The following is a 26229-nucleotide window of genomic DNA, read 5'->3' on the forward strand; positions in this document are numbered from 1 at the left end:
GAAATGGTAATTAGGGAAAATTAGTTGTATAGAAATGGAAATTTTCAGTTGTAAGCCAAAGGATTTTATTTCTCCCCTATTCTTATCTTTACTGTGCCCAAAGTTTTATTTGTATGCTTAATGATTTCTAATTTTAAGAGATATTTGAGAAGTATTAAATAAAGAGACCTAATGGTATGTGTATGGACAGTATGGAGAGAGATGAACCAGGAATGAGTTTAGCACTTAGTACTCTTAATAGAAAGTTTCCATAAGTGTTTTGGAATGTAAATGAATGGACACTGGATGAATTAATGTGCACAAGATTCTGGTTTAGATAAATGGGCGGAGGAAGGTCCTGCATTCTGTAAGATAGAATACAGGAGGACAGAGGTTTGTATTGAGTCTGGAATTTCTAGTATATGAACAAATAGGGTTTGGTAAAATAGGACCCTAACAGTTTGACTATGGTCAGTTGTTCCTCTGCAGATTTGAGTAATTTTGAAATATATGATGAAAACTGCTAGTTCTTTCTTATAAGAATATTACTAATTTTAATTTTACCCTTTTGACAATACATATATTATTGTAGAAATGGCACAAAGAAGAACAGTGACTATGATTGAAAGTCATAATATTTTCTAAATAATAACCTCATGCCAGAAACTGAAAATGGCAAAAATTTCAGAAAAACTAAAATGACCACCACAAAATAAAATTACTATGCACTACAAAGTGTTACTAAGTAAAATGTAAGGAAGATTTAAGCTTCTGGTGAAATTTTTATTTATTAACTTGGGTGCTTGATAAAAATGGCCTCGAAGTCAAAGCTACAACAGTAATGCAGTCAAAAATAATACTACTACATGGCAAAATTGAAACAGAAAGTAACATTGATTTATGTAAAATAATTCAAATAAAATATGATTAAAAACCATAAATGGTTGGACAGTGCAATATAGTATATTAGTCAAGAAGTTAAAATTGAGTTAAAATTCCCTCTGGAAATCAATTTTTTTAACAAAAATTTATATAGATTAAATCTTTTTTTCTTTTGTATATGTAGATTTTACTGGAGGTTTGGGGTGAATGCTAATGGAGGATAAGCATACCCAATATGGAGAAAAAAATTTAAACTATGAATATAAGTAAACCTGATCTTAATGATCTCTTTGGATATCTCTGTCACCAAGAACTTTGTGAATTTTGAATGGCCAAACCTTACAAAATTTTATTAACACAAAATTGTACATCTATATGAGGTTGATTATATTATACAATATACACCGATGAAATCAGGGTGATTAACATTTTCATCCCCTTATCATTTGTGTTTTGAGTCTTTGAACTTTTCTTTTCTAGCCATTCTTAAAAATATATAGTTGGTCATTTTGAGCTATAGTCACCTCATTGTGTTTTAGAACACTAGAACTTACTACTTTTTCTGTTTTGATACAACCTATTGAATCCTTTACTATCTTTCCTCCTTGGTTTTCAGTCAGTTTTTTTTTTTTTTTTTTTTTTTTTTTGTGCTATAATCAAAAGATTTGGCAAGAGCAACCGTAGAGGAAGAAAGGCTTATTTAGTACTCATGGTTTTGGAGGTCTCCGTTGTTCTGGGCTTAAGGTGAGGAAGAACATCATAGCAGAAGGTCATGGCAGAGGAAAGCAGCTCAGGACATGGTACCAGGAAGCAGAGAGAGAAAGAGAGCTCACCCCGAATGCAGGACCCCTAAGACCTATCTCCTCCAGTCACATCCTACTTACCTACAGTTAACTTCTGTTAATCCATATCAGAGGATCAATCCACTGATTGGCTCACAGATCTCATAATCCAATCATTTTGTCTCTTATATAGGTTAAATATTTATGGTTAAGAAGTTTGTGTTTGTAAAGACAGCATCAAAACCCTTGTTGGGGATCTAAGTGGCAAAAGGAGCAGAGTTCAAATAAGGAACTCAGAACATCCTCCACAGCAGCTGGGTGGGGTCTGGAACTCAGAGAGGTAACTGAGGGAGACAGCCAGTTTGAGAGTCATCAGGAAGTGTGTTAAAGTGGAAAGATGAGCCATTCCAGGATAGAAGAGAACTGAGCTTGGGAGTACAGGAATCCCCAGTATTTGTGGAGGAAAAGGAGGAGATTGTGATGTGACAAGAATAAAGATGACCTTTTGCCCTCAGGACTCTACTCTCCAAGGTAGCACTGACTTTGGCTTTACTATTTAGCATTTAGCACTGGCATTACTGTTGTTATACTCTACAACCTGTGCGGTTGTAAACTAAAATTGTAGCATTTCAGTGTGGTGTATCAATCTCATTGATGTCCAATTATCACAGATACATTATGTCAACCTAAAATTTGGGGACTATATTAAATATCTGCCTTTCTATTTCTATTGTTGTCTTATTACTAAATGTAATTTAGTCTGCTTAATCTTTTAGTTATTTGATAGGATAAAGCTCTTCTGGATGCCTGCAAAACATCAACCAGATTTTATATATCTACGGCATGTACCACTCCGAAAAGTTCATCTCTTTACAATTATTCAGATGAGTTGTCTTGGCCTTCTGTGGATAATAAAAGTTTCAAGAGCTGCTATTGTCTTTCCCATGATGGTATGAAATTTGTACCCACTCTTTTCCTCTGATTTTGGGGTCCCTTTGGAAACACACGAACTAAAATTGAAACAAAAGAGTCTGATTAAAAACCTTAGTATGGGGTTTGAACAACCATTGGAAACCCTACTATAAACTTTGGCACTAAAATTAGTGACAAAGATAGGGACTGAAAATGATCATGAATTTCAGTGATTCATATTAGTTTTGTCTATATTATTCTGAATGTTTGTTATAATATGAGGTAATTTACCCTAGGTGAAAAAGTATAAACTTTCAAAATGTGGCATCAGGGGTATTTTTAAGTGAAATTTAATTAAATATTTCCAAGAAGTTTCAAATACTTCAAAAACTATAAATTCTCAACATGAATATACATATTCATCTCAAAGTTAATGTTAGCCTTAATCAAACTGACTCATTTCTACCAAAAACAATTGAATCTATATTTCCCACTTTTATTCTTTAAATATTAAGCTGTTTTATTATTTTCTTCAGGTGTTAGCCCTGGTATTTGTAAGAAAGTTGATGGACTTCTTATTTACCAAACGAGAACTCAGCTGGTTGGATGATTTAATGCCTGAGAGTAAGAAAAAGAAACTAGAAGATGCTGAAAAAGAAGTAAGTCAGAGAAAAAGCAATGTCTCATAAAGAAGAAGCAGAAAAGTAAAAGAAAGAAAAGAAAATCAGTTGCTCCTTGCAAAACTAAATTAGTATAGTTATCATTAGACAGTTATTACAAACAACCATGATGGACAGATTCGGAAGTTCAGTTTTTAAAATCATGAAGATTTAACCAGAGACAGAGGGCACCAAGATCTCACATTAGGAAACCAATCTGTATGAAATATACAAATACTTTGTGCTTAATTAACTTCCAAATCATAAGGATTATTATTTCTCACTTATAGATGGCATAAAGTTGTTGATGCTTCACCATTTACAAGTTATGGTCATGCAATAACTATGTTTTGGTTGAAAATGTGAAGACAGAAATAAGTGAGTGTTAGAGAGAGGGAGAGGAACAGAGATGTGTTATTACTGATGGTATTTTCTAGGGAAAAAATTTAATCAGAAGATTCTAGTGAAAAATCAGTTAGGTTTGAAATAGATGAAATACTTAAAAGGAAAAATGATTTGCATTCAAAGTGATTTAAGATTGAATAAATGTTTGAGAAACATTTTGGATTCTATTTATTTTCATGAACTACTTATTTGATTCTATTTCATATGTTAAAACAATTTATTTTAAGTTTTAGGGCATTTATAAAGTTAATATGTTAGCTTGGATCTATTTTGAAGACTAATCATAACATTTTTAAAAGTATATAAAACTACAAAGAATATAAATGGAAAGAGAGAGAGAGAGAGAAAGAGAGAGAGAGAACTCATACAACATTTAGCAGAATGATTGAGCTCATAGATTGTAAAAGTAAAACAAAATTTCTATGTAAATATAAATAAGATTTATATTTTGAGAATATTTTGAGAATTGAACATTATTATTTCAATTTTTCTTATAGGTGGTTAATAAATGTATTTAGTTTTTTAATTATAGAATATTTTTTAAAGTCTTAGATATGTTCTTTCCATTGGGTAATTCATTTGTAAATGTTTCAAGAATTTTAAGTTTTGCTTAGTCATTTAGTGAACTCAGATTAAGCCACAAAATCTAATGAAGTTTCTGCTCAGAATTTTCTACCAGTATGGCTACATAATGTGAATAATAATTCCTTTCTTTTTTTATGGTATTCCATTGCAGTCAATAGATTTTCACACATAGATGGATCATGATGATATATTTTTTTTCTGTATAAATATTTCAATTTTTCAAAATGTATAGAAGGCATATATAGAATCATACTTCTAGTATATTAATATAATATTAAATATTATAAAATTGTCATTAGTTCTCTATTTTTCTAAGTTTAATGTATTCTGATTTAAGTATTAGACATTTTTAAAAAATAATGTTTTAACTAGTATATTTTGGATCTCTTGTTTCTTTTTAGAGTGTCAGTAAATGTCTGTGTTATCCTCAGGTATTATTCAAGAAAAATATGACAGAATTTGGCACAAGCTAAATTTAAATAAGATGGACATCAGACTATTGAAATTTTAATGTCTTAAATTATTCATAGTTGATGTAATTAAAATTATTAAGATTGAAAACAATTTCTAAGAAGTTATAAATTTTCAAAGAAAGTAATTTTGAAGAGAAGGTGTGCATGTGCAAATATTTAACAATGAATCCCAGTACAATGTACAATTAAAATACACTGGTTTAAAATTTTTTAAATATATAAATTGAATTTTTTAAAAAGCTTATTGGCCACAAGCTTCTCTATAGTTTCTCTGGTAATTTTACTATTATTAAGTACATTCATGCAATAACTTAAAAGTTACTATGACTGTATTTTCTTACTTTGTTTACCTGTCACGTCTTTACTGCTACTGGTGGAACTAGATAGCAATATTCCCAGCTATGTATAATCACTGCATCCTAGCATTCATCTTAGGCCACATCATAGCATGAGACATTTTTGCTCCTCTTAGAACTTCAGTCTTAGAATTTAGAACTTTCAAAACCAAAAAATGCTGTGTAATTTCCTATGTTATCTTTAATATTCTTCCCTACTATGACTGAAAGTTTCAGATTCTCCTTTTGTCTCTGAAATAGAATAGACAAAGCTGATGGTAATAATAAACTTCATAGAATTAGCCATTTCCACGGCCCAACTTTCAAAGCTGTGCATATTTGGCATTTGTATGTATGTACCCTATATCCATTTTGCAATTTATTAATCCCATTAGGTAGAAATTCTATATAATTAGCTTCTAACCTTTTTACATTATATCCTGCTATAATCTAATGGGTATTTACTCTCTTCTGATTATGAAAAATTCTAGAAGTAACTAGTGTCCCTAAATTTCCTAGAACTCATGTTTTCTGCAAGTATATAAAAATAGATTAAAGATTTATTGGGATAATTTTATGGCCCAATCCTTCAGCTCCAAGTTGAGAGGGGAAAAAATCTTGTAATACGTTCATCAGACAAGTCTATGGATCTTTAAAATTCAAATAGATTACAGTGAGACTTCCATGTGATCCTCATTACATGGAAAGAAACAAGAAAATCAATAATAGTAAAAAAATAAACTACAATTGAACATTAAAATGTAGTTCTCACTTTTGCAAAGGCAAATAATTCTGCATCAAACTGGGGAGAGAAAATAAAGTTTAAAGATGTTTATATTCTAACCTGGGATTAGCATTTAAAAAGTTGGATCAGGGAAGAGAGTAGGAAGATTTAAGGAGGATGACACTAAAAGTTAAATCTCTGGTTGATTTTCTACTTGGTTGCCTAGATCTTGATATTTTATTTCTTGAACTTAAGGACTCCACTAAAGGATGTGATCTTCTTAACTATGGCATCTTGTACCAAGGCCCAGTCTTCCAGGAGATTTTGCATTAAGGTGGCAAATGGACAAGTTCTCCAGAAATGTTGCATTTCTGCAATTGCTCAAATTAATTAAGTAACTTTGATCATGATCTGGCAAGATAGTAAATAGCAGAAATGTCTCAGCTCCCTGAGAGTTGAATTTAAAGTGAGCTCACCTCTTGCCCTTTTGATGATAGTTACAAGCTTGTACCTTTATCCTCTAGGGTTTTCCTATCAGTAGCCCATTTATGGTCTTATGGCACTGAAAAAGCATTCATTTGACCTTAAAATTCAATAATGAGTTAAGCAGAATAAATAGCTACACAGGCCAGTCCAAGGTCGCAGAGCTTCTGTTCCAAATTTTCATGTACTTCATGCATATGCATATGCATATGCTTCAGTTTTTAGAAAGAAAGGATTATAATCAGGGTAGAAATGAATATTGGAACCCTGACATTTTGCACATTGCTCTGTGTAAAGGGAAGACTGCAGAATCAAATTCTGGATGTCCAAATGTGCTCAGAGTACCAACATGCCTTTCTTCCTACTTAAATATTCTCTAGGACATTGTACGCATTTGACAAAAGGACTATTGTTAAAAGCAGAAAATTCCACAGAATGTTTACTCTTGGAGAGAGGGTGATGGGGTTAAGCTTAGCTAAACCCTGGACATTCAATTTGGCAGAAGGTATCAGATTGAGACTTCTTGATTTATTGAGGCTTCACTCTAACACATACACTGTTAGAAAAAGTAGACAAGTACGGCTTTGTGATTTGTATCAAATGGGTTCATGAAAAATTCCAAGAAATTAAAAAAACAAGTGCAATAAGAAAATTACAGAAAATGTCTTACTATTAAGAAGGGTCAGGATGGGTTGTGGATTTAGAAAGCATGGATAACTAATTATTATACAAATATCTTTTCTAATTGAATCTTGAGATGTGGCAAGCTTATTCTCCTTCTTCAAGCAGTAGTTTTTCAAAATGTGATTCCACAACCTCTGCTACACCAGCCAACACCTGGCAATTTGTTAGAATAAAAATTCTTGGGCCTTACCCCAGTCCTACTGAGTTAAAACTCTGGGCAGAGGGGCCAGTGCTCTGTATTAATAAGACCTCTAGGGGATTCTGATTCATGATAAAGTTTGAGATAAGCCCTTTCCTAAACTACAGAATCTGAATCTCCAGAATATACTCAGATTCTAAGTACAAGATAACTCTACAGAATTTTTTACTTTTGTATTTATAATAATTCATATATATTTAGAGACAATGAATTGAATATTTTGATGAAAAATATATGTTGTCTCTCTATATTATATAAATTCTATATTAATCCTCCCATTTTTCCTTCTGAGCATTCATTGTTAGTATTTTATGTATTGGCTTGTCTCTACATTAGAAATCATAAAAAATCCTTATAAATATGACATTGTTATCACATGTTTGTAGCACCTATTCTGTTAGTTGGGAAAGGAAATGTCTAGATGCTTCTTATATTCTGTAGGCCTTGTTTTCTTCTTGGATAAAATAAAGGAGCTGAACTTGAATTTGGAAATCTCTTCCATTTCTTAAGATATATAGATTACAAAATTGCTGAATATTTTCTCTCTTCTGTACTGTAAGCATCTTCACAAAGATACTTAGAGTTGCTATTTGTTCTTTGTTATTGTTTGTAATTTGGAATATTTGAAGCCTCCTACATAGATACAGACTTTGCTGAAAAATGGATAAAATAAGTGATGTTACTACTTCATTAAAGGTAAAAGGTAATTAAAGGATAGAGAATTTGTTAGGTGTCACAATATGGGAATCAGAATTTTTATGTTTATACAACTCAGATTCATGATATAACTTGATATATATCCTCCTATTAATCAAAATACCCCACAATTTGATTCCTGTTTTATTTTCCTCTTGAACTCAACACAGACCTTTGGCTCTAACAAGGCTAGTTGCTCATTACTATGAAAACATGTTTTATTTATTCCTTCATTTTATGCTTGGCTCACATTATTTCTTCCTACCTACAATTTCTTCCATTCTACAACTTCTGCACCTGTACTTCTCATGGTGAGCCTTCATATTGTCTAAGGGTAGGGTCTATATCTTTCTTTTCATTGTTGTAACCTAATGCCTAACAGACTTCCCATCATGTAGATAATGCTTAACACATATTCATTGAATGAATTTATTAATGGTTTCTGGATCATTCTTGTTCACTGGGTGACTAGAGCATAGTACATGCTCAGTAAATGTTGGGATGCTAGTGAGTAGATTTGTTTTCTAAGCCTAACTTTTCCTTCCCTTTACTGGACATAGCATTAATTGCAGTTCACTTATTTTGTGTCTGAAAATTATTTGATTATCTTAATCAAAAGATGACATTTAAATCATTATAAATATTTCTTTAGTCAAATTGAAGAAACTCCTCAAATGTTCTTGGGTAAATTTTGATCTTCATCCTTTTAACACCTCACAACTGGGTACTACCACGACATAGAACTCAGCATATTCTTGATGGATTCTGTATAAAATAAATGCTGAATAGAACTCATTTTGAGGTGTGTCTGTGGTGGATACCTGGTTAGCTTTATGCTATTCTCTCTCTGCTTGCGTGGTTGACATAACCTGAGTTGTGATTGTCGTGATGACTGGTGCCTGATTTGACTGCTCCTCCCCAGAAAGGCTCAATTTTTGGCTCCCTCAGAGTGCTGCCTGGGTTGCAGCCGGCCCTCCATCCCCGCTCCAGGGCCCACCCAGCTCCCTTCTGGCACTGAAGGCAGCGGCTGCTCTGCCACCCTTCTCTTCAGATAAGCATGGCTTGGAAATGCTATCTTTAGAGGTGATGAGTTTTTGTTTGGATAGAATTATGACTAGTATAAAGCCCACACATGCTAACAAGCCACAGAGTGCAAAATAATTATTGAAAGCAATTTGAGAGAAAAGTGGAAAATCATCTGAAGAAAAACCAAAATTGTTCATAATGCTTTGGCCCAATTTTTTGCTGTTGGATTGAATAGTGATTCTTCATTTTTCTGCTGCCAGGTAGCTTACACGGTGATGAACCTGTTCTTCTATTAAACTTTATTTGCATTTTATTCTTTGTTAAACATCCTTAGCTTTTTGACATTCTTTTCTGAATTGGCCAGAAAAGATACTATATGACAGTCTTAACCTCTTATTGGACAACTAAGGACAGATTTACCTTTTGTTTATATCTTGGTTTTCTTTACATAGCCTATGGAATCATTGAATGTCTTCTCTTTAGGCTCCTCCATGTGCATTAAGGTAACCTCTCCCATGGAAGTAACCTTTTCTACCTGAAAGGATACATATGCTCTGCCCATGGGTTCCAGGATGTGCTTGTAAATTAATATGATATATGTATTGTATTCCATATAATCTTTTTTATTGCATTTGCAAGGCATATCTCATTCTAGGCTGCAGATTAGCTCTGCTTATGCTTAAATGGATTATTTTAAACTAATAGGACTGTACTCATCTTGATTAGTTTCAATAGTCCTGCCAAATGACAAGGAGAATATGTGTAAAACATAAGTAATAAAATAGATGGGCCTTAAAATAAAAAAAAAATACTTTAAAAACAGTAGAGAAAGAGAATAGAATTGGTTCTTGGAATGCACAGGGTTATGCCATTAGCCCCACTGTGTAAAAATATAACATAAAGTGTCTGAGGGGGAATGTATAAGCAGTGGCGTGGCAGAGCTTATGCAGCACCCTGGCCTCCATTGCTCCGTAGCCTGGGCTGGGCATAGAGGTTCTGTATGCACTACAACCAAAGCCCCTGCAGAGAGGGCCCTACCTTGGCCAGTAGGTTGGGAGACTGATGCAAGAGTGAATGAGGCCTATCTCCACATCACATGACATATTCATAGGTTAGCTGAAGAGTCACTAAAAACCACTTTGCCTATATAAATAACAAGAAAGATGGAATATGACATTCAGATTACAGATTGTGCAAGTGGAGGGCCAAGATTTGAATAAGAGAACCCCAGGTACCACCTTGCCTTCCAGGAATAATGGCATCAGCTAAAGGTCATATCTCTCTGGCAGCTATTATAGGTTAAGCTGGGTTAAGGAAGTTTAGGTCTCCTAAGTTACTGAAAGGGGAAAGGAGAAGAGCCTTCAGGGCCATCTGTATCTGTATATTTTTTTGTCATCAATTCCCTCTTGGGGAGGATCACCTACTTCCTTATGTCTGTACATCTTAAAATCCATTTTGAAGATAGAATAAAATAACCTAATATTTTTAAATATTCTAAATAATTCTTGAACTGGAATAATGCCAGTTGACCCATTTGAAAATAAATAAGAGCTGTAATCTATAGACAACTTTCTTACTGGGTGCAGAGAAAAAGTTTAATGATAACATTATTTGAAAATTTAATGAGAACATTTTAGTATGGTAGCCATATGATTATCCTCATTTCAAATATATAGTTTAGAATATTATATATGAAGATATACATTTGTGAATAAAGCATTTCTACCTTTTGGAGAAAGGTGAAATGTTATTGTTGTAAGAAGAAATATGAAGCATAAACAAAAGCTAAAGATGCATCTGACTGGAGTCTAACTATTCAATTTGTTTCTCCACCAAGCTTACCTATGTTTTGATGCATATATTATAGGAAGATATCTTCTATTATATCCTTCCAAGTCTGCAGCATTTGTTCTAAAGTATGGTGTCCAGACTAGCATAGTCAAATTTAAGTGGAAACCCATTAGAAATGTAAATTTTTTTGCCCTCTCTACTTCAGACCTATAGAATCAGATGAGGGCAGAACCCAGCAATCTGTATTTTTAAAAACCCTGCCAGGTAATTCTACTGTAGAGTTTGAGAACTACTGCACTGAATATATGCTTTATCTCCTCCTAACAGAGCATTCTGGGATGTAATTTCAACTTTATAACAACAAAACTGATTGCATTACCCACACTTTTGTCCTTGTAAGGTTTAGATTAATTTTTAAAAAGTCTGTTTGGAAATTAACCATGTTTTACATTGAGTGACATGAAGGAGATTGTTGTTAGCATTTAAATTACTTTGTGTTATGAGATTCTCATTAATTACTTATGTTCTTGGTAGCTAAGCTTTATTGAAAGGACCTGTGCTGGCATTAATAAATGCAAACAAAGTGGAAGGTCTTGAGGTTAATGAGATAATGAAACATTAATATGTGTTTCTTCTTTAATGTAAAATGGAGCTTCATCAGGTTCACTTTATATACTTTACATTTGTCTTTCCAGGAGGAACAAAGTATGCTAGCTATGGAGGATGAGGGCACAGTACAACTCCCACTGGAAGGGCATTATAGGTAAGATATACATTTAAAAACACATCCATGTCTGTAATAGAATATGTTGATATGTACTCTAAGAATTTCACACTGTGTGGATGCTCATAGAGGTTTGCTGAAGTTGTGTTAGAGGAGAGACTGAAACTAGAAATTCGATTTACCAGGTTCCAGTACTAAGTTCTGCCCATACTGATTGGATGACTATACCCAAGTAGCATAAAATGATGTGGGGTAGGAGCTATTGTCTGAAATATTTTCTTCTCATATTTTATGATGTTTATAAAAGAACCTTTCATAGTCTCAGAAAGGAGCAAATAGAGGACAGGGGTAAGATTCACTTCTGGACTAAATGAGATAGGTATTCACCAAGTTGATCACCGGTCAATATTTTAACTCTGGGAATTTACCCCTTAAAATAAAAAGTTAAATCTATTTCTTGAGCTGGAGGAATAGTTCTATTAATCATTTTAGGAAAGATTTATGCAATTCCCACAAATATGCTAATATTCTTTACATACAATAGGAAAAAAAACAAGTTTTATAAGTTGTAATAAACATTTTTGCAAGTATTTGGCCAATAATATTCATTCTCTCTCTCTCTCTCTCTCTCTCTCTCTCTCTCTCTCCACACACACACACACACACACACACACACACACACTGCTCCACTCATCCCTCCCTCTCTCTTGCTATAGTTTAGTTTTCTTGTAAATTCTATTTTAAGTACCATTTAATACCCAATTTTATGGATTCAGCGTTCTTAAGGATAATTTAAGGCTTGCCAGTAAAAAAAAAAAAAAAAAAAACCAACAGGGGATAATTTCCACTGAGGGAGGAATTTGTCATAGTGTTAAAGACAAAATAGGAATATTTTGGAGCTTTAGGGTATATTCTAAAATCATATTTCCTAAAAAGTTTTAAATAAAATTACATAGCACTTAAGGGTGAGTATAAGTATAGAAGGCATTTTTACTTTCTTTCTTTTTTTTTTTTCCTTCTGCAACACTTAAAATCTAAAATCCTCTTGATTTAGTGGAACCAGTATATTTCCAAATGTATTCTATGGAAACCTAGTCTCATGGGGTAACACTCCGAGAAGAGCCTGATAATGAAATAAGTTTGGAAAACATTCCATATTGCATTCTAGTTTGAAAATTCACAATGTACAACTCCATATGAAATAATCTAAGTAGTATTGGATTTTTAAAATGAAGTTTGACTTTGTCTAATTAGCACTTTCTAAACTCTTGCTCATAGCCCCTTGTAATGTAATTTCATGAAAAACTTGTGTTTCACATGATGATTCTTTTTAAATTAGTTGATCTCATGCTTTGTGTTACTAGGAAGCTCTCTTTCCAGGCAGATTAGAGGAATTAAAGAGCACCTTTCTAGATTGGGTAAAGTAGAGACCCAAGTTTTTTGTTTGTTTATTTGTTTTTTTCCATCTTCAATGTTGAGTTGTTGCACTCTTGTGAGCAACCACCAATTTGGTTCATGTGAGGTCAATTAGGACTTCTATAGGACATGATTTTTGTCATAGCAGTTTTACCTACACATAGCAAAAAGAGAGATATTTTCTGTTATAGAAACTTTATTTCACTTGGTAAATAATTAATTGCTACTGCCATTTGGTTGTTTCTACCCCTGGGGATGTTTTGCAGCATCCTGGATGTAACCTATAATTGGTGCCATTTTAAAATGTAATAAAAGCATCAGGTATAGTACAGGCTCTGATATTGTAGGTTACCCTAGATATGTGGAAAGAGCTCTGCCAAAGATACAGGCTGCATTCATCTGTTAAAAAACAGTTATCATGTACGTGAGTATCAAATACATGAATGAATGATCAAGAATCACATCCTTATGAAATTTATATTTAAGTAGAGTAGAAATGGAGGACAGAACATTAAAAAAATGAACAAGTAATATAGTATTTCAGATGGTGAAAACTGCAGTGAAGGCAAATATCAAATAAAAGGGATGGGTGTGGTATGAGGAGATGGAAATAGTAATTCTAATTAGAGTGGTTGGCAAGAGCCTGAGAAGGTGATGTTGGAACAAAGAGAGGGAAGTTATATATGGTGGGATGAAATACTTGTGAGGGCAGAAGAAAGATCTAGAACAAGGCCCTGAAACCTTTAGTGTTCTACAATGGTCAGGAGGCCATTGTATTGTGGCTGAATGAGCCAGGGCAAGATGGAGGAGGTGAAGTAGAGGTTGGGGGGGCATAAAGCTCGATATGGATCATTGTGAGAACTCAGTGCTTACTGAGTAAGTGGGAGCAACTGAAGGGCCCACACCTGCAGACCAGGGATCTGCATGGCTGTAAATGCCAGGTGCAAGAGCCTAAACAGTCCACATGTAGAATCTAATCTGTTATGTGAAACAAATTTTTAAAAACTGCAGTCCACTCAGGTGTGATGTCCTAGTCCTGTTATCTCAGAGACTCCAGAGGCTGAGGTAGGAAGATCACAAGTTCAACAATTTAGAGATAACATCTCCAAATAAAAAGAAAATAAAGAAACTGAGGGAATGAGGATATGACACAGTGTTGGAGTGTCCCAGGTTCATGTCCCCAGTTCCACCAAAAAAAAAAAAAATAAAAATAAAAAATAAGAAGAAGAAAAGGAAAAAAGAAGAAGAAAAGAATAAAAGAAAGAAACTGCAGCCCAAACCTGTATTTTTACAATTAGAATCTTTCCTTTAGCTCTTTTGAGTTTTTCTAATAATTGAGAGAGTCTTTCCATATTTCTTAATTTTTGATTATTGAAAATCCTGTAAAATAAATAAAATTTGGTACATATGTACAACAAAATATTATTCAGCCTTAAAAGGAAAGAAATTCTGACATAAGCTACAACATAGCTGAACCTTGAGGACATTATGCTAAATGAAATAAACACTCACAAGAAGATAAATATTGTTTAATCTAACTTATATGAGGCCCTTAAAGTAGTCACAATCATAGAGACAGAAAGTGGTTGCTAAGGACTGGGAGAGGAGGAACAGGGATTTATTGTTTAATGCACATAGAATTTCAGTGTTAAGAGATGGAAAGTGTTCTGAAGATGGATAGGGGCAGTGGTTTTATGTTTTGAATGTATTTAATAACATTTAACTGTGCAGTTAAATATGGCTAACATAGTAAATTTTATATTACACGTATTTTACCACAATAAAAATGGAAAAAAACAATTTCATATAGACATAAAATTGTCCTTATTTAGTTTCTGTCCTTGAATAACCACAGTTACTTATTTAATGTTTATTATTTCATTTTTTGGTAAACTCCTAACTAGAGATGATCCATCTGTGATAAATATTTCCGATGAAATGTCAAAGACTGCCTTGTGGAGGAACCTTTTGATTACTGCCGATAACTCAAAAGATAAGGAGTCAAGCTTTCCTTCTAAAAGGTTTGAATTTTAAGATAATGAGGTGTACTGTTTCTAATTATTTTATGAAATCAATCTACTAGCGAAAGAATGATATTGGTTTCCATCAAATTTATATCTAAAATGGTTCAGAAAATTCATTTTGAAAATGGTCAAAATTGTCTTTTTTACAAATGTTATTGTTTTCCAACATTTCACTTGAAAATAAAAAGCTCACTCCAAAACTAGCACAGTGGGGGGAAATGGAGGTATAAGTGAGTTCTAATGCATGACATTTTTGGACATTTATTTTGGCCTACTCTTTTGCTGTATGATTTTATTGTATTCCATCATCACCTACCTTGGAACCCCTCAGATGTGTGCCCACATTTCCCATTTCCTATTTCCTTTTTGAAAAGAGATATCACATACAGTGGGGATTTTATGTTCAGTATATTGCTAGTCCCCTATCTCAGGTCCCTGAAAATTTTTACTCACTTCCTTACCCTGAAACTTTTGGCTCTCAAAAGTTCTACCCATTCTTGTTTATTTATATATAAATATGCAAAAAACCCCTAGAGTTGTCTCTGGTGATTTTAAGTGCATGCGCAGGGATAGATATGTCCTCAGATATCAAGAATTGTAATGAAATGTTCTATTGAATTTTCCAGAATTTATAAATAAGAATATAAACTATACCATCCTGTCTTCTCAGTTGCTAATCTGAAGAAAAAGAAATTCCTTTGCTATGCTAGTGTCTCTTATTAGAAAGCAATTGAAGCAATTTGGGATGGTGTTATGGTTATTAAGTTTCTTTATTCTCATAACCTTAAATTAACTTTTTCTACTTAATTTTTATATTACATTTTGTCATAAGCTCCCCTTCCTAATCACTCTAGAAGCTGATTCCCCAAAGGTAAGACTCTCTCCCTTACACCTACTCCTTGGCTGCATTTACTTATGTTAAATGGTGTCTTCTGGAAACCCTATCAGCCTGTGTCTTCTGTGTGAATTTTGGGGAGGCAAAAGACATAGAAAGTCTTGGGCTCAGATCTAGTATCAGACTGAGTTCTATGCTGCTCCTGTTACTAGTCAGCTCTTTAAGTGGCTCTGAAACTTGAATAAACTTTGTTCCATCCACAACTTATGCAAATGCAACATATATAAATCAATAAATCTCACAGAACTGTATTTAGTACTGACATTAAATTTTTAGATTGGGAATAGAAAATTTGTCCTTTCAATTAGGAAATTAATAAATGGAGACTCGGATTCCATTTATGTTACCATGAAGCATCCCCACCTTCAAGTCTTACCTGACTTCATGAGTCATAATTGGAAACATGGACTAGAAAGCAAGACTACTTTACACTTGGAGAATATATCTCTTGTTGCTGGCTTTTGTCACCCCAAAATGTCATACCGCTTCAGTGTCACCTCTACACCAGACAGAATAAATAGGACAAACAGTGGATGAGAAGAGTCTTCACCCTAGGGGCCGGGTGGCAGTCCTCTCTCTGTCTCTGTCTCTGTCTTCTTCTGTCTCTCTGACTCTCAACTCCTCCAAGACTTACTCCATAGGATATTAATATAAATTACTCAGTGGAATGTCTCCAAGATCTTTGGTTTATATCTTTGAACAGGGCTTCAAAACTACCACATATTTATTTGCTTGGGTCAAGCAGCAGCAGTGTTTTATTCTAAAACATGCTTTATCTTCCTTTCCCCCAAATATCTGCTATAATCTTAGATTAAAAAGAAAATATATACATTTAAAATAGAAAATCCAGGCCAGCTTGGGAAGCTGAGGCAGGAGAATTGCTGATTCAAAGCCAGACTCAGTAACTTAGTGAGGCTAAAGCAACCTAGTGAGACCCTATCTCAAAATAAAAAGTAAAAAATAAAAAAATAAAAAGTCTGGGGTTAAGTGCCCTGGAGTTCAATCCTTGGTACCAAAACCAAAATCAAAACCAAAACCAAAATCAAAACAAAACAAAGAAATCCAGGTTGATGAGCTCAAAGTAAGAAGTAAAATGCCAGCTGTGGGAAATATCTGTAGAATTTGAAATAATCTTGTAGATTGCTTTTCTTCCTGAATTAAAAAGATGCGTGTCCCAAATTGTTTCTCTGTTTTTCTTTGGTTCAAGCAAAAGGTTTTATGGCATGAATTTTCAGTACTTCTTAAAGTTAAGTATTAAAGTCAAAGTTATGCTTCCCACCAGAAAAACCTAGTCATATTTTTTAAAATATGTCTTGATTACTTCAGAAGTAGATTAACTCTAGTGAACAGTGTAATGAATGTGCTTATAGTAGGTCCAACTTTAAATAGATCATCCTTTAAACCTTGATAGAACCACTTGTTTTTCATTCTTTAAATATACACTCCCACTGACCTGAGGTTCAAACTATTATGGAATGAACGTTTACCCAGATATCTTTACTTTTTCACGTGATACAACCTGTGGCTTTTCTCATGAAAAATCTCTTTCTGAGTGGTTAACATCTTTCATCTTTTTAACTGTGGGAACTGTAACAGAGTGTGGCTTTCAGAAATCCTAAAACCACCTATCCTAATAACATGAATATGGTGCCAAAACTACCACTTTCTTTTGGTTTCAGTTGAAGGCACTAAAGTATAACAACCAGAAACTAGGAAAAGTGGGTACCTGTTAGAGTATTCATTGGCCAAAAGAAAAAAAAAAAAGAGAGGCCTAACATGTCAAGTTACCAGGACCTGTATCTCTCAAGACCTAAGCTGGTTCTATGCAACCTTTGATCCAGTCCCCTCAGTTATTTTCCTTCCTATCCCTGGCTATAATATGACTCAGAGAAGCTTAGGTATCCTTTGTAATAAAGTTTACCAGTAATTATTTCATTAATATTTTATTATTTCATTCATTCATTGACATTCACACTTGCCAAACATATTTTACCTAGTTTGACAACAAGTAGAATCTAAGAATGAAACACAAGTTCTACCTCATCCATAGGATGTCTCCTTTTGATCTCAGTTTAATAGTCCCATACATACGAGCTCCTCTGAAGCTTATGTGATGGATTGGTAGAAATAGGTCTCATTAAAGACCACATTGCATCAGAATAGGTGAGCAACTGCTGTGTTTTATAAAACTGATGCCACAATCAACTTTTCATGGGAAGGTACCTGTCAATGTTAGGAAAGGCAGCATTGGTTTTGCCTTGGTGGCAGAGGGTGGGCTCTGGGGCAACTTCTTTTTGCTTCACCCTCCCCAGCCTACCCCTGCACTCCCCACAATCTTATTCTATCCTGGATTCTTCTCCTTTGCTCTGATTTCCTAGGCCTAGTCTCTCTAATCACTGCTCAGTAAATATTGTTCATAATAACTGCTTTTAGTACAACCGAAAAGTAACAGCTTCATAGATTTCTTAGCAGCATGACAGTATTGGGTCACTTTTTCATCTCTTGAAATACTACTTGCTTACATTTTAAATTTTAACTCTTCAAGTACAAAGATAGTCTTATCTATATTGTATTCCTAGGTCTTTGTATAATGTCTGGCACATAACAGATATGCAGTATGTTTTTTGCAATAATACATAATATATATGTAATATGCATCTGTAATAATTAAAGCAGTAAATTGACTGGCATCTAAACAACGATTTAATAGGGAATCTGGAGAGCCATACAAAAAGAAGATTCAAACTAAGAATATTTTTCACAAAAGTCTTGAACTAGTTATAAAATTTCTGCTTCATAATTTGCTGAAATCTAATTTGATAGCAAAACCAATAATTTTAATGAGGGAAAAACAGTCTTTTATAACCAAAAGACTCAATATAACTGAAGCAGACCAGAAGGAAGCTCATCTGTGGATCAAGTTGATAATCAGATTTTTTTTTTCTTCACTGCTTGGTGACTAACAGTGCCATTGAGAACTCATTCATTTATCAAAAGGTCATGGACCGCCTCCTATGTTCCAAAGTATTATATGCATAGGAATTGTACAGTTGTAGAGGCCAGTACAATTGTCCTTCACAATTTCCTGTTAAATATTTCATAAGGCAGAGTCCACTGGAAATGGAAATACCAGTGTCAATATGCTGGAATTGAGCTACAAGAGAAATTAGAGGCCATTGGTACAAAACTCAAATTTATAGATGAAGATACTGAGTTTCAGAGAGATTAAACAACTGTCACAAGATCATGCAGCTCATTCTTAGCTTCTAGGAACTGAACCCGGATCTTCCAACTCCAAACCTAGGGATCCCTGCACTGCCCATTCTGCCTTCTTACATTGGCTTTGTTTGGCAGAAGAATTTGGGAGCCAGGTAAAGCCCAAGGAAATGTTAATGTTGAAAGCAGGATATCCGACACTTGTCATATAAAAGAAATTTAAAGTAGAAGAAAGTGAGTCATACAGATAGAGGAGTTAAAAATACAGAGTTAAGACTCTCAACACATCATGTGCACACTGTCATCTCTTCTCATGGAAAGAGAAAAGAAAAGGGAAAAAAGTTGCTTTGCTCTGACCTGTAAGGAGTATGTGCTGAGAAGTGTGGCAGGCATAAACCCGGGTGCCATAGACACTCGCTCACACCAGCTCTGAGCGCTGGCAGCGTGCCACAGATGGCAGAAGCTCCAGCACTTCTTACCTGATGGTGCCGGGTGGTGGTGACAACTGAGAAGGGCTGTTTCTAGCTTGAATTGGAGGAAAAACAATTTTAAAAACACACTCTTAGAATGTGTCTAAGTTATTGACCACTGAGAAAGCTGCATAGGAAGACCCGTAGAAATACAGAGTTTGATTACTTTATAACTTGGAGAAGAGTTATAAAACCCCAGGATGTCTTCCCCTCAACTGTTTCAGAAATGTATATTAAGGGTTGAAGTTAACCATAAAATGCTGTGGATTCTTCCAATTTAGGGCTTCAGAGGCTGGTTGTAGGTTATCCTGTGTCATCAGTGGCGAGGGGCACAGAGATGTCCTCCACTCAGAGGGCTCTGCTGTGCACTGGAGGTACTAGGGGAATAAGCATTCCATCCTACTGGAAGCACTCTCTATGTGAGCTTCATGTATATGAGCATGTTATTGGAATTTTCCATGAACACTTCATTGGAAGAGTAGGAAAAATATACAGTGAGAAAATATTGATCAAATAGACAAAAATGGTAGAGTTACATTACCAGCTTGACCGTCAGTAAAGTTGATTAGAACTTGAGATTAAACAGAAACCATTCAGGAATGAGTTTATTCTAGAAGTGAAGTGAAGCGAAGCAACATTCCTCTGATGTAAATGCTGAGGGCTTGTTTGTAAAGATTTCGAAAGCATCTGGAGAGCAGAGTGCAGAGTCACCCATACATAGATCAGGGAGATATGTCAGTATTACCTGACTGAGACCCAATCCTCACCAAAGATCAAGATCCAGTTCATGCACAAAGGAGGGGCCACTTGCAGAGTCCAGAAATACCTCTGGCAGCATCTTGTTTGTGTCATTTACTGGCGTTAGTGCTATCTTAAAATGGGGCATGACTGGCATTTTCAGCAATCATCAATGATTCATTTCCTAAAAGTAGATCATGTTATTAATCTTGCATGCTTTAGAACTATTTTAAAATGTCTGGGTTTTGTTTTTAGTGTCCGTTTTTGAATTTCCCCCTCTCTGCAGTTCTTGGTTTCTATCTCAATGAGTGCAGAGGATTTTAATTGTTGCTTCGCAGCATGAGAGAGCAATGCCTAAGGGCTCTTGTGTTGCTTGGGGGTTGATGGGTTTTGTGTGTAAAGCAAGCAAATCTCAATGTAGCCATGCTGGATTGCAGTAATAAATTTCTCTTTCTTTTCCCTTGTAGCACTGAAAGCCGAAAAGAGAAGAAAGCTGACTCAGGGAAAGGTGTTGACAGGGAGACTTGTCTATGACTTGATCTTCAATTTATTTTTTTTCATATATCTGAGAAGAGTGTCACAATTATTAATAAAACTGCTTTGATCATGTATTGTAAATTCTGTTTCTCATCCCCAATCCACCTTCATACTGTAAGTAGTGCAATACTTGTTTCATTTCTGTGTTTAACCTTCTGAGCAGTGAGACAACCTTGTGAACAGATACAATAGCTAATGCAAGAATCCGTGTTGTGTTCCTTGCTGTAAGACATTTATAAACACTGAATTCTCATTGTCAGCTTTATGAGAGCAATAGCTTTCTTAAAGAGATAAGTCATATTTGCCTAGTTTGTATTTTCCTACTTTAGTAACCTGACGATGCCTGATAATTTCATTCAGAAGAATTTTGAAAGATAGTCTTACTTCTTTTTATTTTTATAGATTAGCATTAGTGACTTACTTAAAAAAAACAATCAAACAGTTAGTTTGAAAGCATTTTTAATAATAATATTTATGCACTTCCTTGATTTAATATGATACATTTAATACTTAAGAATTTATATGTTACCAAAACTTACAGTCATTTGAAAAAAAAAATCTATAACCTGTTCGTAGCTTGTTAAAAACAATCAGATACTAATGCAATGAGTCAACTAGTATTTGCTTAAAATTCAAGTTGTGAATACATGATCAAATATTAGGCTTGTATGAAATGCTTTAGAAAAACTTTGTAATGGTTTTGTGGGATTTATCAGAAATGTGATGTTAAATTTCTCTCCCATTGACAAGAGATGTTTTCTAAATAAACCTATAAATACATACTTGTGGAGTAACACAAGATAAATTATCATACATGAAATTCCACTTCTGTACAGTTATTCTGCTACTAATGGTCATGTACTGCTTAATGTTGGTCCTGAATCATGTTCTAATGAAGACCAAAAGGTCTCCAATTGTAATTTTTTTTTTTCTGCAAAGCTCTTTTCCACTTTTTAATTAAATGCATGTTGTGGAAAAACAATCTTTTAAATGAAAATTTCAGATTCTGTTTGAGAAGGTTCTGTAGATATTTTAGTCCATATGAAATAATCCATATTTAATAAGCTTATGCAAGAGGAAGGAAAGTTAAGGGTTTGAGCATTACCAAAAAATGTAATATTTAATTTCATTTTAGATGAATGTGAAATGAATAAAAACTAAATTTGAGTAATCAGTGGTCATCACACTTAAAATATTTCAATGTCCAATTTTACAATATTTCTGAGCCCCTTAGCTTTTATATACTATTAATCATGTACTCTGTACATGCACATGAAAAGTAGAATAAATTCCTTTTTGTGATTAAGCTAATAAGGGGGAAAAAAGCAACAAATCCTCCAGTAGATTTCACATTTTGATACCTTCTGAAAACATTTTCCTCACAATCCTTGAAGGAGTCATTTTTTAAAAATGGAACATGAGTCAAAAATTATGGGAAGACGAATTTGCAGTTTAAAAAGTTTGTCTTTATAAATGCTGAAGAAAAAAACACAGAAACTTTCTGTTCTAAATAGGTTGCCTTTTTGTATTTTATAATACTGATATACACTGTAAACATTTCCATTATTTTATGATTTAGCCAGCCAGTCCCAAAAGCAGTCTCCTAGTGTTTTAATATATTACTAACTGTTCAGTTAAAAATGATCACAGTGAATTAAAAACTTCATGTGATCACTGATTTGAATAAGCAGTCATATTCAATGAAATTCTGTATGTCTGAGTATTTTTATAGTCATTTTGTTCCTGTGTGAATTTTAATGCTATCTCTATGTTAATCCTAATATTTTGAAATCATATAAAACATAAGAAAAATGTAGTGTTATATATTTACTCTTAATTTCAGATAACTGGTCAGAATTACTGAATATATTGAATGTAATTTATTGCAAAGTTTAAGTAATGTGTAAATGTGACTAGGATATTGTTTTTCAAAACAAATGTTATGTGGAAATAAATATTTATCCTAACTAATTTCCTTGTATATTTTAAATTATCATGCAATGTGTCCTGTCTTTGTTTTTTTCCTTCATATTAACAGCAAAATCAAAATAGAACTTTTTTGGAATAGTACTGGGGATTAAACATAGGTGCGCCTAACCACTGAGCCACATCCCCATCCCTTATTTGATTTTATTTTTTACTTTGAAACAGGGTCATACTAAGTTGCTTAGAGCCTAGGTAAGTTGCTGTGGCTGGCTTTGAACTTGTGATCCTTCTGCTTTCAGCCTATGGAGCCACTGGGATTATAGGAATGTGCCACCACACACGGCTCATGTAGAACATTTTATTTGTTTGAATGTAATATTTAAATTTAGACATCCCCAAGTATAATAAACCTTGGTGATGTAAAGATTTCAAGAATAGTCAAATAATTTGAATTTATGAACAAAAAACAATGAGAACTATATAAGAATGTATTTTCTCATTTTCCTGGAGTACAATGTCTTGGGTGCAAATGACATTGCTGTTAGAAAGAGGCTCCAAGGTCATTATCAGAATTTCCCATATTGGAACTCCTTAAATCCTCTTTTTTAAAAAAAAATCCATGAGGAAGAGTTTCCTGAAATTTGTCTCCCTTCAATTTGTTATAAAGCTCACATCAGACCGTTAATATTTTGTAGTCATCTGTAACTGTGCTGTGGAAATCAGTACATTCAGAACTTTACCTGCTCATTAGTATTTCTCTCTTGACTATTGAATTTACATTGTAATTTCTACTACTAAACTGCATACAGTATCAGGAAGTCTTTCTTAACTATAATTGGAATGTCTTTTGGTGTAGTTTAGACCCATAATATGTTAAAGGACCCTCCTTAGGTATTTTTGGATTTTTCTAGACTCTTAGAAGTGTGGTTTATTCTGCTTCCTATCTGCACTGACCCACCTCTGTTTCTGTTTAACTTTAGCCTATTTACTCCTGAGCACTTATTCTACTATTATTCTACTATTATGTAATATTGCTCTACAATTTGTTCAATATGTCTCTATTACATATTTATGCAGTGTAATGTTTGAGATTATAACCACTTGGAAGATTTATGAAAGTAATTTAAGTAATATGACAAGTCTCCAAATATCTACTTGGAGAGGGTAGTTCAAGTCAAAAGCCTAGTAACCAAGAATTACTGATACTACTTTAGAGATCTTATTTAGATATTCTATACAGAAAGCTGAGCCAGCTGATATGCTGTCCCTCCAATTTGGTTGTCAGTATATTGAGCACTATTGTGTGTTCTGGATCTTTGAAAACAGGACTATGACCTTTGCTTCTAAGGGTAAGTTGGGTATATGGCTATAATAAAATGCAATTTTTCACTATTTTGGTGGTATATTAAAATGATATATAACCCAAGGATAAAACTTTGAGTAGGACAAGGTTTGAATAAAATGTTATAGAAGAGCTAGCACATGAATTAGGATGGAAATGGGGAAGGAAGTGTACTCAGTAACTGCAGAGATTCTCAGCCCCATGTCAATATTGAAATAAAGATAAAGCAGTAAAGCTAGGTAGCAGTAACTACTCCTGGCATAGTTGATGTATAATGTACATGGAGCCAGTGTGGTACGATGTTAGGAAGGTAGTGAGACTTGAAAAAATAAAAAAGGTAAAAACAGAAGATGGAAACATTATAAATGATGTCAAATTCTATTTTAGGATATTTGAACTTTATCCATTAAGAAGCTCTTAGTAATGGTGAGACATGAGTTTTTGAAAAGATTAATCTGACAGCACAGTAGAGAATATAGTGGAGAAAAGAATGGAATCATTCCTTTGGGGATCCTGCTTCTAAAATAACTCTGTGATAGTCTCAAATAGACTCTCTCTGAATAGTTTCTAAATTTCTATTAGTATTGAAACCAAATGGGCTCCTGGGGTTCTTAATGAATTAGTCCAGATATACTAGTTTTGTTGGAATATCTTCTTTGTAGAGCTTCTATACATGGAGATTTTATATATGTATGTACACACATACAGAGATTTGTATTTGAAAAAAAAGTTCTGAAAAGCATGGCATAAGCACAGAAGCCTGAGACTATTAAATAATTCTAAGTGTGGTATGAAGTTCAGCCAATGTCTTCCTCATGAAAGTTCAGAAGCCACCTTCCTCTGCCCACAATATCATTTATTCTTACTGTGCACTTTGCTTTGTTCTAGGTCTTCTTCACTATTGGTATGTGTAGGATCATGTGGTTTCTACTATGTGACTTATTTCTTCCATTTGTTTTTAAGCTCCTTGAAGGTAGCAGTGGTATTTTATCCCTCTTTCTAATTCTGGTGTTTACCCAGCTAGCACAAGCTGTTGATAGAACAAAAGTAAAATGTGTCAGAAGATGCTTCTGCTTAGTTAAAAAAAACAAAATGGATTCTTACTGACATGTATCAGAACAAAAGCCATGCTTATTAAGCACCTTTATGAGTCCAGTGCCCAAGAATATAGAAGCCTAAGGCAAAAACCTATGCAATCCATGAGGCTGTCAAGGTGTGAGAAGCACCAGATAAATATCACTAGGAGGAAGGAGAACATGAAAGGAGAGCATTAGACATTGCAGAAACATAAATCTCAATAAGCACAATCGTTTGAGGTAGGTATGTTGGTGCTATAGTTGAAAAAGTCTTAGTAATATCCTTTAAATGTTTTTCACTAGTCATCAGTTACTGATAATCTAACCCTGGTTCATCTTGGCTGCAGGATGCTGTGTGTCCAGTAAGACGTTAGATGGGACTGTCTTCCTCCTTATGGAGTGTTCATTCTGGTTCATGGAACCAAAATCAAAATCAGGTTAAGACGAATAATATTTCTTTTCAATATGCTATATTTTCTTCACTAACCATTTCTCTGAGGTTATCATTGGTAAGCAAACTTACCCAGTTAAATTCTCCCCTTTTTTCTCATTACTCACAAATGTCATGGCTTTGGATAAAAGAGGTCTCAAGAAGTACAGGTGCCCTCCTAATCCTCAGGTTCCACATCTGTGGATGCAACCATCTGAAAATGAACACTATTTGGAAAAAAAATTGTGTCTATGTTTAACAGGCACAGTCTTAGTTTTCTTTTCACCAGTCCCTTAAAAATGTAGTACAATAGCTATTTGCATAATATTTACATTGCATTGGGTATTATAAGTGATCTAGAGATGATTTAAAGTATATAGGAAGATATGCCTATGTTATATGTAAATGCTATGTCATTTTATATAAAGTATTTTAAATAACCCCAGAATCTGGTACCTATATTCATGAGAAAATCTGGAACCAATCCTCTGTGGATACCAAGAGATGACTGTAACTAAGGGTTTTGATTGTCAGATGATTGCACATCTCACCATACTGATACATGCTCTTTCAACAATTTGAAATACTTGTAGACTTGATTCAGTGAAAGGCTATGTAGAATAAGAATATTGATTTTGTTGAAGTTTAAAGCCTGTAAACATTAGGAAAAAAAACTCCCTTCTCAATAGCAAGAAAGTTATTTCTATTTTTATTAAATTCTTGGGGTCAAATATTAATATTACACAGAAAGATGACGTGCATAGATGATAAATTCCTACTCAACACAACATTGATTTTATTAATACCAAGCTCTGAGCTT

The 26229-nt window shown here is 33.9% G+C and overlaps 1 protein-coding gene across 4 annotated transcripts in view; it reads left to right on the plus strand.

Annotated features, from left to right (window-relative positions):
- The window catches only part of SLC4A10 (solute carrier family 4 member 10), a gene marked incomplete at its 5' end in the record, with an annotated part of 301407 nt that extends 280388 nt beyond the window's left edge, over positions 1–21019 (plus strand). For all 4 annotated transcript variants that reach the window (XM_081262039.1, XM_081262041.1, XM_081262040.1 and 1 more), the window contains 5 exons: positions 2420–2593; positions 3092–3214; positions 11311–11378; positions 14660–14776; positions 20566–21019. In XM_081262039.1, coding sequence (XP_081118165.1) covers positions 2420–2593; positions 3092–3214; positions 11311–11378; positions 14660–14776; positions 20566–20632 — 549 coding nt within the window. In that variant the 3' untranslated portion in view covers positions 20633–21019. The remainder of the gene's footprint in view (positions 1–2419; positions 2594–3091; positions 3215–11310; positions 11379–14659; positions 14777–20565) is intronic.
- Between the last annotated feature and the right edge of the window lie 5210 nt (positions 21020–26229).

This window comes from Spermophilus citellus (genome assembly GCF_964194105.1).
Source record: "Spermophilus citellus genome assembly, chromosome: 11".
NCBI lineage: Eukaryota > Metazoa > Chordata > Mammalia > Rodentia > Sciuridae > Spermophilus > Spermophilus citellus.